At 39.9% G+C, this 20879-nt stretch overlaps 1 protein-coding gene across 1 annotated transcript; it reads left to right on the top strand.

The window, feature by feature from the left end:
* Window positions 1-729: 729 nt before the first annotated feature.
* PLEKHA3 (pleckstrin homology domain containing A3) lies at window positions 730-20355 on the top strand. Its single transcript, XM_060779794.2, has 8 exons — window positions 730-1124; window positions 9003-9119; window positions 10264-10419; window positions 12863-12999; window positions 14433-14597; window positions 16295-16338; window positions 17152-17267; window positions 18523-20355. The coding sequence occupies exons 1-8, from the start codon at window positions 1085-1087 to the stop codon at window positions 18651-18653; spliced, it is 906 nt and encodes a 301-aa protein (XP_060635777.1). The 5' UTR covers window positions 730-1084; the 3' UTR covers window positions 18654-20355.
* The last annotated feature ends 524 nt before the right edge of the window (window positions 20356-20879 follow it).

The raw sequence follows: 20879 nt of genomic DNA, 5'->3' as shown, positions 1-20879 counted from the left end.
TCAGCTGTGTGGAAGGGGCCTGCGTGTCCTTCCACACAGCCCTATATCCTAGAATACCAAGGCAGGAAATCCTACATTAACTGAGTGTAGACTCATATAACCCAGTTGAAAGCAGATATTGCGGGACTTTCTGCCTTGATATCCTGGGATATAGGGCTGTGTGGAAGGGCCCTGAGTCCCCACTCAGGCCCCTTCCACAGAGCTGAATAGTACAATCCCACATTATCTGTTTTGAACTGGAATATATGACAGTGTGGACTCAGATAACCTAGTTCAAAGCAGATATTGTGGGATTTTCTGCCTTGATATTTTGGGTTATATGGCTGTGTGGAAGGGTCCTCAGATATTGTGGGGTTTTCTGCCATATTATTCTGGGATATAAGACTGTGTGGAAGGGTGATCTGAGTCCACACTGCCATTTATTCCAGTTCAAAGCAGATACTGTGGTATTTTATTTAGCTGTGTGGAAGGGGCCATAGTTTGGGGGAAGAGAAGAAACACTGGAAAGGGGAGGGCTGTGTTTGTGTGTGTATATATCCATATATATGTGCACACACACACACACTTATTCTTGGCCCATCCCTGCCTTCGCCTCTTGGGGTTTGCAAGTGGTGCAGGCGCCTATGTTCCTCCCCCTTTGCTGCTACGTTTTCCTTTAAGCCCGCAGCCCTCTTCATCCAGGAAGTAAATGAGACGTCAGGGTCAATGGCATCCCAGGCAAGAGGTGGAGGGAGAGGGAGAGGGAGGGGAAGGGGGAAGGAGGAAGGGGAGAGGAGGCCGACCAAAGCCTTGGGTCCTGCCTTGCTTTGTTTTCCCCAGCGGCTGCGCTGAGCCCAGGCCAGGAGGATTGCCTCTGCTCTTGATGCTGCCTCTCTTCTTCCTCTTCCTCCTGCTCCTGGCTCCTGGGCATCCTCCTTAGAAGCCAGCCCAAGAGCCCCAAGAGCTGCCAGCCCAGCCCTCCATGTCCTTCTGTTTTCCCAAGAGGAGAGGAGCCCTCCTTGCTGCTCTGCCCAAGGCCAAGGAAGGAAGCAAACGAGGGAAGGAAGGAGGAAGCAGGATGCTGCGCCAGCCGCCGCTTTGAAGGATGGAGGGAGTCTTGTACAAGTGGACCAATTATATCACAGGTACTGGGAGGGGGAGGGAAGGAGGGGGGATTCGAACGTCTGAACGCAGGCGCACAAAGACACGTGTGTAGTTTCCTCTCTTGTGAGAAGAGCAGAAAGGCTGAATTCCTTCCTTCCTTGAGGAGCCTCTCTATGGGCCCTTCCACAGAGCCATATAACCCAGAATATCAAGGTGGATCATCCACAATATCTGCTTTGAACTGGGTTATTTGAGTCCACACTGCCATAGATTTGTTGTAGGTTTTTTCGGGCTATATGGCCATGTTCTAGAGTCATTCTCTCCTGACGTTTTGCTTGCATCTATTGGCAAGCATCCTCAGAGGTAGTGAGGTCTGTTGGAACTAGGAAAATTGGTTTATATATCTGTGGAATGACCAGGGTGGGACAGAGAACTCTTTTCCTAGTTCAAACAGACCTCACTACCTCTGAGGATGCTTGCCATAGAAGCAGGTGAAACGTCAGGAGAGAATGCCTCTAGAACATGGCCATATAGCCCGAAAAAAACCTACAACAACCTAGTGATTCCAGCTATGAAAACCTTCGACAATACATTCACACTGCTATATATTCCACTTCAAAGCAGAGAATGTGGGATTTTATTCAGCTGTGTGGACGGGACCTTAGGGCCCTTCCACACAGCCCTATATCCCAGAATATCAAGGTGGAAAATCCCACAATATCTGCTTTGGACTGGATTATCTGAGTCCATACTGCCATATATTCCAGTTCAAAGCAGAAAATGTGGGATTTTATTCAGCTTTGTGGAAGGGGCCTATATATCCAGCCTGGAAGACACATTTTTTTTTGCATTTTTGTTGTTAGAGATCTTGCTTCATCCTTTCCCCCCTCCTTAGCTGAACCTAAGGTAGCGTTGTGAGTTAAAGCGCTGAGCTGCTGAGCTTGTTGACCAAAAGATCGCAGGTTCGAATCCGGGGAGCGACGTGAGCTTCCTCTGTCAGTCCCAGCTTCTGCCAGCCTAGCAATTCGAAAGCATGCAAATGTGAGTAGATCAATAGGTACTACTCCGGTGGGAAGGTAGTGGCGCTCCATGCAGTCATGCCGGCCACATGACCTTGGAGGTGTCTAGGGATGGCGGCTCTTCGGCTTAGAAATGGAGATGAGCACTGCACCCCAGAGTCAGACTGGATTTCATGTTGGGACAACCTTTACCTAGCGGACCCTGAGTGCATCTACAACAGGCATAGGCAATCTTCAGCCCTCCAAGTGTTCTGGACTTCAACTCCCACAATTCCTAACAGCCAGGAATTGTGAGAGTTGAAGTCCAAAACACTGGGAGGGCTGAAGATTGCCCATGCCTGATATATAATGAAGAATTGATACAGTTTGATATCACTCAAACTGTCAAAGCTCAGTGCTGTGGAATCCTACTTGTTCTTTTTTTACAAGGCCTTGAGCCTTCTCTGCCCAAGAGTGCTGCCGGTGCCTCACCAAACTACAACTTCCATAATTCCACAGCATTGACACTGCATTCATTCTACGATGTCGATGCATTCCTCGTTGCCGGGTTGGCATAAATAAAATGATGGTTGGAAAACTAGAGGAATTGTTTTTGTTGTCAATAGCCCTCAAGTGAACTTTGATTTATGGTGATCACAGGGATGAATAATCACAAAATCACCCATAATAATAATAATAATAATAATAATAATAATAATAATTATTATTATTATTATTTAATTATACCCCATCTTAACACTCAGAAGGGACTCAGGCTATATAAAATTCAGATTGTCTGCTTTGAACTGGATTATATGCCAGTGTAGACTCAGATAATCCAGTTTAAAATAGATAATCTGTGATCACATCCTGGGATATAGGGCAGTGTAGAAGGGTGATCACTTTGCACATAAAGAATAAGGTGTTTACTCTTTGTTATGTACAGCAACATATATACAGTCATGTGAACAGTTGCATTGACTCACATAATGTCCTTTGAGAAAGATTCAAATGTTCTTGGGTGTCTATGTGAAGGATCTTCTTTCATCAACTCAGAAGCTGAAAATATGCACTGACTTGTCTTGGCAAGTTCCTGCACAGTAAACCTAAACATGTAACTGTTGCCAAAACTCTCAGGCTCAGCTAGCCTCTTGGGTGTGGCCCAAACAATCAGCTTCATGCTTTGCATTTTTCAGTTAACACACTCACCAAGTGATTTTTGCATGTGCCAACAGAACAGGCACGGGCAAACTTCAGCCCTCCAGGTGTTTTAGACTTCAACTCCCACAATTCCTACAGCCTACCGAAATGTGGGAGTTGAAGTCCAAAACACCTGAAGGGTCGAAGCTTGCCCATGCCTGGTGTAGAACCATATCGCAAATGCTGTTAAGTCTGCTTCTGAAAGCCTGCAGGAACCAATCCTTTCTTTATCTTTATGTGAATTGGCATTTGTAGCTTAAAATTAGTGGTAGTTTATCAAACAAGACAGCAGAACAAATTAAGATTTCTAATGGATTCTTTGTTTGCAAGTGAAGACAAGTAACACATTTGTTAAAGTGAACTTGAAATCTGAGATGCATCTACGCTGTAAAATTAATGCAATTTGACGCCACTTTAACTGCTATGGCTCAATGCTATGGAATCATAGTTTGGTGAGGCAGAGAAGGCTGAAGACCTTGTAAAAACTATAACTCCCATAATTCTATAACATTGAGCAATTGCAGTGTCAAACCGCATTAATTTTAGAGTGGAGATACACCCCTGGCTTGTTTATCTTTTGAGATGTACAGGAGAGAGAAGTGGAAGGGAAACCCAACTTCCTGCTTGCCATATAATATCAAGCCATGGTTTAAATATTTTATAAGAAACTTCTCATTATGTGCAAAGTGGGTGCTGTACTTAATTCTGTCTTCTGCAACAATATTCAGTTTTGCATTTAAAATGGAAGCGCAATTCCTGAAAGATTTCCAGAAGGTGGTAGACTAGGTACCTCTTCTTTTAGAAGTCTGCTCATTATTTTAGAATAATTTCTCTGTTTCCTCAATTGAGAAACGTTCTGTTTACTTACCTTGGGGAGACAGCTGTGCCCTATGCACTAGTAATTCCAATGTTTGAAGATGTAATAAAAGCTAACTCCTGGCTTGCTGTGATGACACAGTGTTTTAACTACCTTCCTTGTTATAATTTCAGATTATGATTTGGGCTGATGAAGTGTTGCTTGTTTTACTGCATTAGGTCCTGCCTTGGATATTTTGCTGTCTGAGGTTGCTCAAGAGAGTGTCCCTTACGCATTTGATGGACTGAGGTTGACTCTTACCATATATGCTCATGTATAAATCATGGGACAGACTAAGCTCTTACCTTTTGCCATGCTTCTCAGAGAAGGGAGTGGTTCCTTTTCTTTATAAGAGTTACGGTACAGGACTTATACTGACCTATGGATAATTCAACCTAGATTTTGTGGATTTTTTTAAATTAAACTTTTTAGACTTATACATGAGTATATAAGAGTAGTTCAACACTGCTCAGAATACTGTGTTTTCTATCCCACCTGTGGAATGGAGAGCATAAGGTAGGGCATAAAACACACATAGGTCTGTCATTCGAACACTTTGACATTACTTTCCTCCCCAAGCATCACCTGAGGTTGCCGAATTAATTTGCTTAATGTATAGGGACAGCTTTATATTGCATACATTTCAGTACCCGTATATTCTGGCATATAAGATGACTGGGCGTATAAGACAACCTCCAACTTTTCCAGTTAAAATATAGAGTTTGGGATATACTCGCCGTATAAGACTACCCCTCTTCCAATGCACACCAAATAAAAATTTAAAAAGCATCAGCTTTGATTTCAATATTGTAATTTTCCTATTACTGTCCCTCCTTCTCTGCCTCTCAGATCTCACACATGCGCACCTGCACCGCTTCACTGCAGTCTTCAGGAGTGAGATTTGAGAGGCAGAGGAGGAGGTATGGTAATAGGATACAAGGGCGGGTCAGACAGGTAAAAGAGGTGTGTTTTTCTGGGCCCAGAGCCACTCTATCTCTTTTTTCCATACCCCGGGCGTCCCGGATGCCCTTCACTTACACCTTCACTTGCCCCTTCACCTCACCATTGGGATTGCATTAAGCCCACAAATCCTGATGAATGGATTTTCTTCTACCATACTTGTAAAGCTTTGCCCTTAATGCTTCCATACAGTCGCTGCATACGGCAGGGACACGACCATTGCCATTTTTGATCTTCCCCCAGATTCTCCAATGCAACCACAGATTCTCCGATCCAGATTGGAAGTTTCGGCACCTGCTCTATAAGACGACTCCCACGTACAAGACTACTCCCGCATATAAGATGACTTCCATGCATAAGGCTACTCCCGTGTATAAGACTACTCCCACGTATAAGACGACCCCTGACTTTTGAGAAGAGTTTCTTGGTTTAAAAGTAGTCTTATACACCAGAATATACGGTACATTAAGGAGCCATTCCAAATGTACTTTGATAGCACTCCGTAACATGATTTTTTCCCCTGGGTTATAAATGTCATTTCCTAATAAAAACATGGGAAAAGTTTATTAAACTGCAAAAACTTGTTTTTTTGTGGGACATCCAGCAGCATATTTTGCTGTAGTATTTCAATGAATATCTCATAGTGTCTCAACCAATTCAACATAGTTTGTGGCAGACACAAAAGTGAAGTAGTATGATAACTACTTTCAAAGTCAGTGCTTCACAATTAAATAGGAAATAACACTTTGAAACCAGAAACAGATTTTTTTTTGGAAAAGCCTACAAGGACCATCCAGTCCTCTTTTGTTTGCATGTGCTTTAAATGTGTCTCCTTTGCCTTTAACATTTGATAGCTCTGTGAAGTAAACAAGTCTGTGCATAAAGATAGTGGCAGAAGTTTCTGGGAAGTTTGAAAGAGAGAGAGAGAGAGAAGGAGGACTTGAAGTTGCATCATATTGTGAAAGGAAGAAAATTGATGTATTTGTAAAACGGTTCAACTGTTCCATTTCATTTTGAAGGGTTTCCTAAGGGACTTTTATCCTCAATTTTATCTTATTTCACACACAGTGATATCTGTGATGGAGGGGAATTTAATTTCCACCACATTAGTATGACATAACATACATTAGACATGGATATCTTTGCAGAAGCAGGTACTTAATATGACTGTATTATACAAATTTAGATCTTTCTGTCTACAAGATATAGAACTTTTTTGTGTAACTTTTTAAACAACAGTCTTTTAAATAATAATCCAATCCCCACCATATATTCTTTCTAGAATGAGAGATTTTTTCAATTTTGCTTTCTCACATATTCAGTTTGAACATGGTGACATTTCTGAATATTGATAAACTCTTTTTTTTAAAAAATGAACTGATATAATTTTTTTGCCATATGTTCTTATTTTATCCCATGCCCTTGTCCCATAGTTACAGCTCTGCACTTATTCCCATTCCTTTGCCCTATTGTTTACAGCCTGGCCATGTTTACATTAGCTATCACCATTGATGGATAAACACTGCTTTATTCTGAGATTTATGTTGTTTACATCCTTATATGTTTTATTCAATTGAATTTTATATTGTGTTTATTTCATGTTCTGTGTATTAGACGCCCCAGTCCCTTCGGGGAGATGGTGGCAAGATACAAGAATGAAGTTGTTGTTGTTGTTGTTGTTGTTGTTGTTGTTTTTTGCCACATGCTAATTTAATGTTAATATGGTTTTTATATTACAAAGATTTAGGGGTAGAAAACAGTCTATTGTATTTTAGTCTATTGGTTTATATCTAAACTTTCGCTCGAAAGCTGGATTCCAACGCAGTTAGGAATTTTTGTTCCTGGGTTATAGATGTCATTGGTTCTATCATGAAAAACATGGGAAAAGTTTATTAAACTGCAAAAACTTTGTTTTGCGGTCTGAACAAAAAGTTAAAAGTGGCACATTAAAGGGTTTAAAAAGGTAACCACAAAAACAAAGTTTCTAGATTATATTAACTGCTTTCAAAGTAAGTACAACACAATTATACAGGAAATAATACTTTCTAACCATAACAGAACATTTTTCAAATTTTGTTACGTAGTGTAATGGGATTGTATTGTCGAAGGCTTTTATGGCTGGAATCTAGAACATGGCCAGATAGCCCGAAAAAACCTACAACAACCCTGTAATGGGATTCTTCAGAAATCGTTGCCGGAAAGAAATGATATAGTCTGCCTGCCTCAATTTTTTAAATCTGTTTTTTTTTTTTGCTATTTGTTTTTATGAAATTTGTTTTTCTATTGTATCCTGTTTGTGTAATTTGGTTTTTATTAATTGTAATCTGCCCAGTGAAATTAATATCATGGGGCACAATACAAAAGAGAAACAAACATATTTCTGTTCTTCTGTAATGCTTGGAGAGCCGGTAGAAGGCAACTACAATGAATACAAAATGAGGAGGATTTTGATTTATTTTTGTTCCCTGTTCTCATTTGATAGGTTTGGCCATTGGAACTGCAGATGATGCTGTGCCCTTTTGTTTTGTGGCCCTTGCAGTTGCAACAGAACTGCATTATTTTTGTGCAGAGTCTGTCTGTGCTCAGTAAACTTCTTAATTATTTGCCCCATTGGCTTTACTTGACTTGGTAGATCAGCTTGAGTTGGGATTGTATTTCTGCAGTAGATAGCAACATCTGTGTTTGAACTTGTAAATTGGTTTGTCTTGCAATCTTCTTTTACCAATGCAGTATATTCTTTATCAGCCATCCTTTGAAATGTAGATTAGTTCAGCTTTGTCAGTGGCAAAACAAAACAAACAAACAAAAAACAAACAAAACAAAAACCCAAAACAAAACCCCCACATCTTTTCCTTAGAAATGCCCTTTCTGTGATTTCAAGTTACCTGGATTTAGTGTGGATGAGAGTATGTTAATGAAAAACAAAAAAATACAAAACTGAAACAGATGGAAACAGATGGGTGGCTGTGAGTTTTCCAGGCTGACATAGTGGTTGTTAGAGTAGTCCAGCATGTCAGACTATACAGAGATGCCATTGAAATCCACACACGTGTGGATAATTTCAACAGAAAGGAGGAAACCATGAACATGAACAAAATCTGGCTACCAGTATTCAAAAACTAAAATCAGGACAGTAAATAAAAAGCAGCACTCAAAAACCAGGGGAATTCCAGACAGAAAACAGTCAGGGCCAGCTATTTATTTATTGTGTATTTAAAAACACAAAGTTAAAACCTTGCCATTATACTAAATGTCCTTTGACCAGTAGCTGGCCACTTGGAGTGCCTCTGGTGTTGCTATAAGAAGGTCCTCCGTTGTGCATGTGGCAGGGCTCAGGTTGCATTGTAATAGGTGGCCATGCCAAGTTTCTTTTTCTTTTTTCGTGTCAGGAGCGACTTGAGAAACTGCAAGTCGCTTCTGATGTGAGAGAATTGGCCGTCTGCAAGGATATTGCCCAGGGGACGCCCGAATGTTTTGATGTTTTACCATCCTTGCGGGAGGCTTTTCTCATGTCCCTGCATGGGGAGCCGGAGCTGACAGAGGGAGCTCATCCGTGCTCTCCCCAGATTCGAATCTGCGACCTGTCATGGCCATGTCAGTTAAAGTGATATCATGTTCCATTAATTTGATAGTGTAGATCAGGCATGGGCAAACTTTGGCCATTAAGGTGTTTTGGACTTCAACACCTACAATTCCTAACAGCTTACTGGAAAAAAAATTGGTTTTCTGCACCCAACTGGAAGTGAGGTTTTGGTTATTCCAGCTCACAGTATGTCCCTTTTCATCTAAATTGTCCACTGAATTTGCTGCAGTTACCCTCTCGGGATTAAAAACGGACAGTGCTATTCTTTGTGTGATATTACACTTGAAACAGACATTTATGTTGTGCTCTCCTCTTGCTTTAGGTTGGCAGCCTCGTTGGTTTGTTCTAGATAATGGGATATTGTCTTACTACGATTCACAGGATGATGTTTGTAAAGGTAGCAAAGGAAGCATAAAGATGGCTGTGTGTGAAATCAAAGGTAAGATCCACAATGAGTCTTTGTGTTAAGTATGTATTTTGGCATTTTGTGTAGATATGCTATTGGTAGGTGGTTGTTGTTGTTGTTTGCCTCCAAGTAATTTCCAGTTTATGATGGTCCTAAGGCAATGGTTCTCAGCCTGTGGGTCTCCAGATGTGTTGGCCTTCAACTTCAAACTGGCTGGGATTTCTGAGAGTTGTAACCCAAGACACCTGGGGACCCACAGGTTGAGAACCACTGCCCAAAGGTGAACCTATCACAGGGTTTCTTAGGGCTGAGAGTGTGGGACTCATCGAAGATCACCCAATGGGTTTCCATGGCTGACCATGGAATTGAATCTTGGTCTCCAGAGTCATAGTCCAATGCCTAATTCACTACCCCACTTTGACTACACTTTAGGTAAATGCATCACTACTCTGACTCCTCAGTTACTTGTCCATGGCAAGAAAGGATGATTTAAAAAGTGGAGGGTGGTGTTAGTGGGTGGAGGGCATGATTTCTTCAATTTTCTCCAAGATGTTAGGGGCAGATTTGCATTCCCTTTCCCACCCCCCAGCACTGAGCATCTCTTTGGCAGAAATAGAAGTGTTTCAAGCCTTGAAATGTCTTAGAAATTGCAGGTGATTTTTTTTTTTTACCCAGGGGACTTTTGAATGATGCTAAAAAGAGAAAGGAAGACTGTTTCATATTTAATTTTCAATATGAAACAGAGGTTCAAACTCAGTGCTGTGTGGAAGAAAAAGTTCTGTACTTGTAGGTGTTGGCTTTCAGGTGTTGGGTTTTCTGTAGAGCAGCAAGGGGGTTCCTAAGGACCAGGCAACTAATACAGTTACTAATGAGTAACTAATACAGTTCTAGAGCAGTGCTGCTCAAAGTAGTGAGTCTAAATGCAGTGCCAATCCTTGAGATGCATGGGGGAAATACCACATCAGATACCTTGAGATGCCTTTCCTGGAGAACGTCTGGGCACAGTTTATTCTCATCTAAGGATCCCAGGCAAATGGGAATATCCGTGTCAGTTAAAGCAAAACAGTGACTATAATAACTAGGTTGAAGTACGGTAATCCAATTGTGACTGGGCAAACTACCTTTATTTTTTTTTAACTACGTTTCAAAATTTTGTTCTTTCTCTTGTCTTTCCAAGTGCACCCAACAGATAGCACAAGAATGGAGTTAATCATCCCAGGAGAGCAGCACTTTTACATGAAAGCTGTTAATGCAGCTGAGCGACAGAGGTGGCTAGTAGCGTTGGGGAGCTCAAAAGCCTGCTTGACAGACACCAAAACGAAAAAGGAAAAAGGTATTTGCTCACATTTTCTAAATTAACCCAGTCTGGATAGTTATTAGTCAATATTTCTACCATGTGAAATACTAACATTATTTATTTATTTATTTGTTCTTTTATCTATTTGCTGGTAGAAAAGAGATGGTTCAAAGACTACCACTACCTCCCAATTTCAGTTGAGTTTTCAGTTGAGTTTTTTCATTCCACCTATTTGCCTTAAAAAAAGAATGTAAAAATGTTTAAGCATTGTACACATCTTCAAAAGATAATAATAATCCCTTCCTATAGTATCATGATCTAACATACTTTGAAACTAGCAGGTAAAGGAATGGTGGGTGAAAGGAGAAAAAATAGTAAAGCAACTGGTCCTTTATTGCTGATGGATTGTGTCAGGTTGGCCTCTCGCACATCACTATGTTCTCACTGGGAGCACATTAGGCTTGGTGATGTGCTGTTTACTAGTGGTTCTTAGTTCGCTACTCAAGGATCGAAGCCAAAGTATGCTTCTCTTTGGTTTTTTTCAGACCTAAGTTAATTGACAGAGACGGAAGATTATCAGCCACTAATATGTTCTTTGGCTATGTACTTAACATCTGTTTGTAGAAGTCTTCTGTATATACTAATGTACACTAGTGAGGCTCTTCCATGTGAAGGGAAATTCAGGATTCACACTCACAGATAGTTATTTATTTATTTTAATCATTTAGGCAATTTCTATCCCACCTTTCCCCATTTTAGGGCCCAAGGCAGTTGACAGTATTAATAAAATAAAACAATACAAACATTAAAAATAATGCATAATAAAACCAAATATTTTGAAGTGCTGGAAAATGTTAAAACCTGTATAATAAAATAAAACTATAAAATCCTAAAATCCAGGGTTCCTAGAAGCCAACATCTAAGAGCATTAAGATAGGCTAAGGAGGTCCTCCTCTCGGTCCCACCGCTTTCGCAGGTGCAATTGGTGGGGATGAGAGACAGGGCCTTCTCGGTGGTAGCACCTTGGCTGTGAAACTCCCTCCCCAACAAGATCAGATCAGCCCCCTCCATCCTGATGTTCAGGAAATTACTCAAAACGTGTTTTTTTTTGGCAAGCATTTGGAGAGTGAGATGAAGCAGCCAAAATAACTTTAGGATTGGTGCAATGTCCAATGTTCTATGTTGTGTTGTTTATGTTTGATGTTTTATAGTTACTGGTCTTCATCTATTATTATACGGTATTTTAGTGATGTGTTGTGTTTTATATTTCGTGATGCATCGAATTTTACCATTTATTTTGTTGTTAACCACTTTGAGTCCCCCGTGGGGTCAAGAAAAGTGTTATATAAATGAAATAAATAATTAAATAATAATTACAGTTGATCCAATCAGCCAAAAGCTTTCTTGAAAACGAATGTTAGAAGACTTTTTCTGAAGTCTAGCAAGATATGGGTGGATCTGATACACAGTATGACCCTCGGATCTGCAGAGGATATTTTCCTGACCTTACCATGGAAACAGGAAACTATAGATAATAGAGAGCCCTATTGTAAAAAAACAACTTCTGCTGGGAATTACCACATAATCTTGTGGGATCACCTAGAAAAATCCTCTCTAGAAATCTTCTAGCTCTTCCAGCAAGACTCTGGTAAATTTTGGTGGAAATATACAATTGAATCACCTGGAGGATATAGAAAATTCCTAGAGAGGGCATATTTTGTTGGATATGGATAGTTAAAGCATGGGTACCAGTCCCTTATTGTGTATAGATATGATTTAAAATTCATTGGGCACCTTGCACAGGTACTGAATGTGCACACTGAACAAATAGTGATGTTATCCTGAAACCCCTTTATATACTTCACTAAGTTCTGCATGGCTGTGATTAAAATCCGGCGGACAATGATTGAGAGTCAAAAGACCTAAGCTTCACCTCTGGAATATTGATGGGAAATCAGACATAGGCTTATATTTATAATGTTGGATACTCCCCCCCCCCCCCCGGTGCCATCCCCACTACCTCCCTTTAGACTGCCTTCGGTTAATCTCGTGGGTTGAGTTGGGTTTTAATAATACTTGTATGTGGTTTTTGTTGATATTTGAAGTATATAACTCCTTGGGTTTGGCGTGGGTATGCGGGACTGGGTCCCACTGTTATGATCTGGTCATTGACTGTAATAAAGTTTACTTACTTGCTTACTATATACTTTTAAAACATTTGAATACAATTCACCTGTTGTGGGGTCAGCATGGTAGAGTGAATGAGTGGAAATCTCCACCAGTCTCTTGGTGGCATATGCAGGTGCTTGGTAAAACAAGAGCTAAGATTGGAAACTGATGTAGAAAAGTGGGTGCTTCTCACCTTGTGAAAGTTCAGGACTGAGTCTTTTTTGTTTTAAAGAACTCAAAAGTAAATGTTTGAAACTTGAGAGAAACTCCTACACTTGAATTGGAAAACTTTGTTACGCTACTCTTGCAGAAACAAATGAAACCAGTGAATCTCTGAAAACCAAAATGTCTGAGCTTCGTCTCTACTGTGACCTTCTAATGCAGCAGGTCCATACAATACAAGAATACGTTCACCACGATAAGAATCGTTCCTCACCTACTGTAGAGGTATCAAAGTATTATTTTTTTCTTTTCTTTTGAGCAGCTTTTATTTCCCATTGAACAATGCAAATGATGCTCCCTTTTTTGCTCTGGAGAATCAGCTTCAATGTCATGATATACCCATGAGTTTGTCAAGCATAGCTGTGAATGGGCAGAACAGCAACACAGTTTCTCTAGGATTGCCTTCTGCTAATCTCAGGAGTCATCTAAGTCTGTGGAAGCCTCCTATTTGCAAGTCAATGAAAATTGTTGCTAAGTGGCAGGAGCAAAATTAAGGCATATTCCCTCTCAATAAAAATTATGCTCCCCAATGGATTTTTCCTACAATCCCTTAGCATTTCAAACAGGGCAACACTGTCTACCATGAACTCTTACATTTGCTGTTTTTGCATTTCCTTAGTAACTTTTTATCTTTCCTTTTGATGTCTAAACGGAATTTTCACACCCCCCCCCCCCCAACAACAACATTTCAGCGATGTAAACCAGCATTGAGGGCTGAGGTTCTGGACTGATGTAATTTCTAGTTACTTGCTATTAAAAATAGGCCTAAACTAAGCATGGGCAAACTTCAGCCCTCCAGGTGTTTTGGACTTCAACTCCCACAATTCCTAACAACCTACCGGCTGTTAAGAATTATGGGAGTTGAAGTCCAAAACACCTGAAGGGCCGAAGTTTGCCCACGCCTGGCCTTAAACCATACTATACTCCATACTATAGCATTCCATAAACTTTGTGTTGACTAGATATTAATATTAAAATACAATAATTAAAAGCAAATTAAGATAAATAAAGACAAATCTAATTTAATATAACATTTTTTGTATTATAAAAACAGTTTTTAAAATATTTAAATAATAATTTCTTCAAATTCTTGCTGGTTGCTTAAGAATGAAATAATGCATTCATTGAAACAATGAAAGAGTAATAAACAAGTGGAACCAGTGGAGTGAAAGACTGGGGCACATGTTATAGTGCGTATTTCAACTCCTTGGCCTGTAATTTATTTAAATGTTTTATTTTTTTTTAAAAAAAAGAGTGACAGGAAATCCTTTTCAGTCTACAGTATATAAAGACAAGAGTTTTTTCTCACATCCTGGACATTTCACAGATATATAAACCCCACTTGCTTAGTTTCCAACAGACCTCACAAACTCTGAGGATGCCTGCCATAGATGTGGGCGAAATATCAGGAGAGAATGCTTTTGGAACATGGCCATACAGCCTGGAAAACCCACAGCAACCCAGTCATCCTAAATTGACAAGCATGAGGAATATTAGACAGATTGGCAGTTTGTTAAAGGCTGAGTCCTTGATCAGTTGCATTGAGGATTAAACGGCTTTTGCTTTAGCCAGAAAGCTTTATCAGGCAATGAGCCTAAGATTATTTCATGGTTGTTAGGGCCATTACTGATGTGTGTTTGTCTTCCTTTTGCTTTCAGAATATGAATGAAGCTTCTTCCTTGCTCAGTGCCACTTGTGACACATTTATCACGACACTTGAAGAATGTGTGAAAATTGCGAATGCCAAGTTTAAGCCAGAGATGTTTCAGCTGCCTCATCCTGACCCCTTAGTTTCTCCTGTGTCACCTTCACCTGTACAGATGGTTGGACATTCTTTCACATCATATTTTCCTAAGGGCTTGAGGAGGTTTGGGAGGGAATGGTGGGCTAAAGTCAGGTGCCCAGGTGCCCAACGCAATGTAGCCGACTTTTTTAAGTCAAGGAATCAATCTTTTCCCAAGCTGTAGTATTAACTGGGAAGTAAGATTGATTTCACACACTAGATGTTTGGAAATATCTGGTGCCATCAACATCTGATGGGAAACTTTTTCACATACTTGATAATAAACCCATTAGTGGCCAATAAACTCAAATTTATTTGTGAAGAAAACATGCTTATTATTTATTACATATGTTTATCTTACCCTTTCTTAAATAAGGTCAGACTGGCATCTAGGATTCCTTTGTAGTTTTAGCTTTCCAAAAACATCACGAGATGAATTAGGCGGATAGGCCAAAGTCACACAGAACGTTTTGTGTTGACTCAAACTTGAATTTCCTCAACCCTAGATATAGTAGCCATTAAATTACATTGGTTTAGGATTGATTTGTAAGATCAAATGAAAGTCATTTGGGAATGGGACTGAATAGTTAGTGGAAAATAGTGTGCACCAGTCATGTGCTGAAGCCCTTAACAGCATGTCTTCAGCGAAACGCTAGGAAGCACTAAAAAAGCATTTAGTGAACACTGCAAGACAAATAAGTCTTCACAGAGTTTTTCCCCTTTGGCTCATATTGCAGTGGAGATCACTGACATGGATCAAGTCTTTGCTCCTGCCAAAGGATCGTACATTGAGGAGAGTTGCAGCCAGGATGCTCCTGTTAATGAAATAGCATGAGAGGAGACATCATCACTTCTCCAGTCTCACTGCTGTCCTTTGTGGTACTCTGAGATCTGAAAGGGGAGCCAGCCAAAATGGTCTCCCTTCTCTCTTATGCTGGATTCAAAAGCCTTTCTTCACTGACAGCAAATACTGAATCCAATCCAAAGGCACTAACTGAGGGTGCATCAATATTGTAGAATTAATGCAGTTTGACTGCCATGGCTCAATGCTGTGGATTCATGAGAGTTGCAATTTTGCAATGTTTTTAGCCTTCTCTTTTGAAGAGTCCTGATACTACAGCTCCCAGGATTCCATAGCATTGGATCATGGCAGTTAAAGTGGTGCCACAGTGCAGTAATTGTACAGTGTAGACACACTCTAACGATGGGCAAATTGTGCTTCTCGCTTTTCACTATTAGCAATGCTCACTCAGGGCCCTTCCAGACAGGCTCAACATCCCAGGATCTGATCCCAGGTTTTCTGCTTTAAACTGGATTATATGAGTCCACACTCAGATAATCTGAGAAAAACAGAAAACCTGGGATCAGATCCTGGGATATAGGGCCAGTCTGGAAAGGTCCCAAGACAGATAGATGTTGCAGTGCAGTAAAATCTTAAGGGCTCAACGTTGCTAATCCCTGCTTTGATTATTCAAAATATTGTTTTGTCTTCATAGCATATGCTTTATAAGGGACTCCTTGTAACTATTAAGCAGAATATTAAGAGCAGCATCAAAAATCAGTGTAGCTGTTGTTCAGCTATGTCCTGAATTTGGAGAGACCAAAATGAAATTTATGTACATGCATACTTGTCTAATTGTATTCAATTACATTCTTCCAACAACTACAAACTGGCATGTAAAATAAGCATTTAGGGACTGTATATTAACTTGTTTTGTTTCTTAAATTATTCTTTAGATGAAGCGTTCTGTTAGCCACCCAGGTACTTGTTATCCTGAGAGGTAAGCAAAAACAATGAGATTTTGCATATTTTCAAAGCGTGGGAACCAAAGAAATAGTACAAGAAATGTTTTGCACTGTCCCTCACATTTTATCGTAGCTAAAAGTGATCCACATTATGTTGCCCACATGTAGTCCCTCTAGAGTGTGTTTTGTGATGGGAAAATGCATTTTAGTTTACCTAATTATATGTAATATATTGAAATGTTAGTATGTGAGAATTCATATTCCTCTTGAAAAGTCTACCTGTAAATATTGCTGGTTTAATGCCTAAGAATTAGAAGAGTAGTAATTACATTTAATCATTCAGAATTCTTTTATGTATTGATAACAGAGGCCTGCAAAATTAAGCATCATTCAAACAGCATGCTAGTGGATTTTTTTTTTTTTTTTTTTAGGAATTTGGAATTCTAGATTGAAAAATGATCTTAGATGTGATTCAACAGATCCAGGACTTTTTTGTGCAATCTTTACTTCACCTAGACACACTGTAATGTGTGTTGCTGGGGAATAAAGGATCACATTAATTAGTCCTACTTAAAAATCGTGTTCAGCCCGAGTGGTAGTATTAAATAATTTTGAATCCTAAGATGTTGCTAGCCAGTAATTGAATGCAGCAACTATTAGACCTTCAGTAAAATGACTCTATAGGCATTGTTCCCCTGTCTCATCATTTTTTTCCCTGCAGTATATTTGAGAAACATTGTGCTATGTATCAAATAAATGATATGTAATAGTAGAATGAGCTTAATTAACAAGAGAGTAACAAGTCTTTAAAGCCTTTCATTAAATGTGTGACATTGTTGCATTTTTAGGAGTGGTCATTTCACGAAAGAACCAAATTCATCTTCCCATCGATTATCACAAAAATGGAGAAGAACCGTGTCTGATGCAGGACCATCTATAGATGTTTCCCTCGAAGATACAGACAGTAAGTTATATTTATGTGTGTGTTATTATTTAGTTATGTATTTTTGAAGTAGAAGCCCACTTGGACAAGGGTCATGATCTTTGCTAGACTAACAGTGAATACAGAAATACTGTGTATTTATGTTTTTTATTGTTGTTATACTGTGATACTGCGGCATTGAATTGTTGCCATTGTTAACCACTCTGAGTCCCCCTCTCGGGGGTTTAGAAGGGCGGGGTAGAAACGTTGTAAATAAATAAATAAATTTCCGAAAGGGAAAAATGCTGTTGATGATATAGGTGTGTGTAACAGGTCAAGAATAGGGCTCCACAGCCACCTACGGATCCACAAGAATACTGATCATGGAAGAGTATCCTACTCTTCCAACGAGGGATCACCTAAGTCAGTAAGGTGTGTGTAACCTGAGGTTAGGCATGCAAAGGTTCTTTGGTGAGTAATGCAGAAGGCACTTTGAGGAACTTTGGGTTAGTTGATTTTGTTTGGTTTTTATTCCTGGTATGTTTGGCTTCATGAAGGGAGAGGAGGAGAGAGAGCAAGAGAGGGAGGGCGGCTGGAATGAGTTCACCATGAAGAAAAGGATGCTTCTGTCTTTTCACTTTGTGCTTTGTGCTTCCTTGTCACAACTTTGTGCTTCTACCTTTTAAAGTTGATTTTTATTTTTTATTTTTTATTGATCCCCATGAATGTGCATTTATACATTATTTGTTATTTATAAAGTATTTAATAACACATAACAAAAAAATTGGGATCGAGGGGCCGGAACAGATTAATAGCATTTCAATGGGAAAATTCACTTTGAGATAATGTTTTGAATTAAGAGCTCGGTCATGGAACAAATTAAACTCTTAAGTCGAGGTATAACTGTATATGGATGCAATATGTAGTTGAGTACATATTGGTGGTAGCGCAGTGGGTTAAAGTGCAGAGGTGTTGAACTTGCTGACCGAAAGGTTGGCCGTTCGAATCTGGGGAGCAGAGTGAGCTCCTGCTGTTAGCCCAGCTTCTGCCAACCTAGCAATTTGAAAACATGCAACTGTGAGATCAACAGTACCACTTCTGCAGGAAGGTAATACATGACTGGCCACATGACCTTGGAGGCATCAACAGACAACGCCGGCTTTCGGCTTAGAAATTGAGATGAAGACCACCCCATAGAATCAGACACAACTAGACTTAATGTCTTTTACAGATGACTGAGTGGGGCCTTTTTCAGGGACACGATTAACCAGATGTGCTTTGACCCATCTCTTCTTAGGACCAGCATCCTGTTCCAGAGATACTCTGAATGGAGACCTGGCACCTCCAGCCCTTCCTGACGCCTCCTTGCCATTCTGCGATTCTAAAAAAGAACCAGAGCTTGAAGAGACTCTTCCGCCTACTTTCTGAAGACACGAAAGGAACAACTTTCTCTGTGTACCGCTATGCAAACACTGCTGGGATTACATGGCTGTGGGGGAGTAGTTCCTGTGAGAAGGATTTCTCTGCACTTTATAGAGTCATGTAAAAAGAAACAAAAAAAACCCTTTGAAGTGTATTTTATCTTTATATAGTTTATTCGCGAGAGTATTTTCCTAAAACAAACAAAAAAAAATCAGTTTGTGCGTTTTTACTAGATAGGTATGTACCTTTGTAAACGTCACTCTTCTTTTTACAAAGTGGGATAGTCTAAACCTTGACAGAAAGGTTTCAGATTTGGATCAGGGGCAGCTTGTGCCATAGTTAGGACTGATGATATGACAACAGTCAGTTATAGTATTTTTTTTATTTTGGTACAAATCCATGTCTCACTGAACCCAGTGGCAATGCTACTATTTTCTTTTTTCACGGCACATTGTATTTTGGTGGTACTTTTCCATGCATTAAGATTGAGACTGTATTTCTAACGTTATGGCTTGTTGTAATTCCTGTTTCTCTCTTTTGTAAAGCAGCAGTGTATAAAAGTTCACTATCTCGAATTTCAGGTGCACCTTAATTTTGTTTTCCTTTCCATGGGGCAAGTGCAGGCTAAGGGGAGAGTCCAAACAAAAACAAGCACCTTTTACGTTGGTTGGATGTAATGAGACCCTTTTTTACACAGTGAAGTAAGTGAGAATTCAGTGTTTAGCTTTATGTAAAAACTTGCCCATAAACGCTTGAATTCTCATGTTGTGTGTTTTTCGTTTAAACTCCTGCATTTCTCCAAGTTGCACTCAGAACCAAGTCAATCAAAAATAATGGATGAAATGTGCAGTATTTTTTGAAAAAGAAAGAATATAAATTATGTGATCACAAAGCATTCTACAAGGCGTGTGTAAAGATATTTTTGCATTTTAAATATATATATATATTCTTTTTTGTATATTTGTCATTTGTTGGGATGTGGAGCAGAGATGTAGAGATGGGGTTTAGTCCTTGTTGGGGTAGGTTTTCACAAATGAATGCACTCCTGCCAATGTTTGTTTTGTTTAAGACTTGTGGGAATCATTCAACCAAAGCGAAGCATTTCAAGGTCTAGTGGGTTTTACTGGAAGATTAAAGTATCTGTGCATCTTCTCCTGTTCACACAATTTGACTAAGGAGCACCTATCTTTGGCTGGATTCTGCTCTTTGTAGTTAAAAGCAAACTATGCTTGTTTTATGTGTTGTCCAAGGCTTTCATGGGCAGAATCACAGGGTTGCTGTGAGTTTTCCAGGTTGTATGGCCATGTTCCAGAAGCATTCTCTTCTGACGTTTCACCCACATCTATGGAGGGTACCCTCAGAGGTTGTGAGGTCCGTTAGAAACTAGATAAGTGGGGTTTATATATCTGTGAAATGTTCAGGGTGGGAGAAAGAACTCTTGTCTGCCTGAATGAACGTTGCAATTGGTTAGAGGAATTCCAGATAAGAAACAATCAGGGCCAGTTGACACCTCCCAACATAGGATTCTCCCAGGTAGGAAACAGCCCAGCTTTGAAGCTGCAAGGCTTTTCAATAGGTTCTTGTGGATTTTTTTGGGGCTATAGGGCCATGTTCTAGAGGCATTTCTCCTGACGTTTCGCCTGCATCTATGGCAAGCATCCTCAGAGGTAGTGAGGTCTGTTGGAATTAGGACAATGGCTGGGGAATGGCTGGGGTGGGGCAAAGAGCTTTTCTCTGCTGGAGCTAGGTGTGAATGTTTCAACTGACCACCTTCATTAGCATTTGAAGGCCTGGCTGAGCATGCAGGCAAAACGTCAGGAGAAATGCCTTTAGAACATGGCTCTATAGCCCGCAAAAACCCACAAGAACCTAGTGATTCCAGCCATGAAAGCCTTCGACAAGGCTTTTCAATGTTAATCAGTCTGGTCAATTGCAACATTCACATTTCCTTCAAACAGTCACCCTGGGTGTTCCACAGATATATAAAACCCACTTGTTCCCAACAGACCCCTCAACCTCTGAGGATGCCTTCCATAGATGTGGGCAAAACATCAGGAGAGAATGCTTCTGGTACATGGCCATATAGCTAGGAAAATTCACAGCAACCTTATGCTTGTTTTGTTTTTTTAACCAATGTTATTTTAACACTGGTATCCAAGATCTGCTCTTAAACTGCCATTGTAATGTATCCATATTTGCTGCTGTACATTTATTTATGATATATTTATACCA

Source organism: Anolis sagrei, chromosome 1 (genome assembly GCF_037176765.1).
Source record: "Anolis sagrei isolate rAnoSag1 chromosome 1, rAnoSag1.mat, whole genome shotgun sequence".
In the NCBI taxonomy this organism is placed as follows: domain Eukaryota; kingdom Metazoa; phylum Chordata; class Lepidosauria; order Squamata; family Dactyloidae; genus Anolis; species Anolis sagrei.
This window is presented reverse-complemented; position numbering and strand designations above follow the sequence as displayed.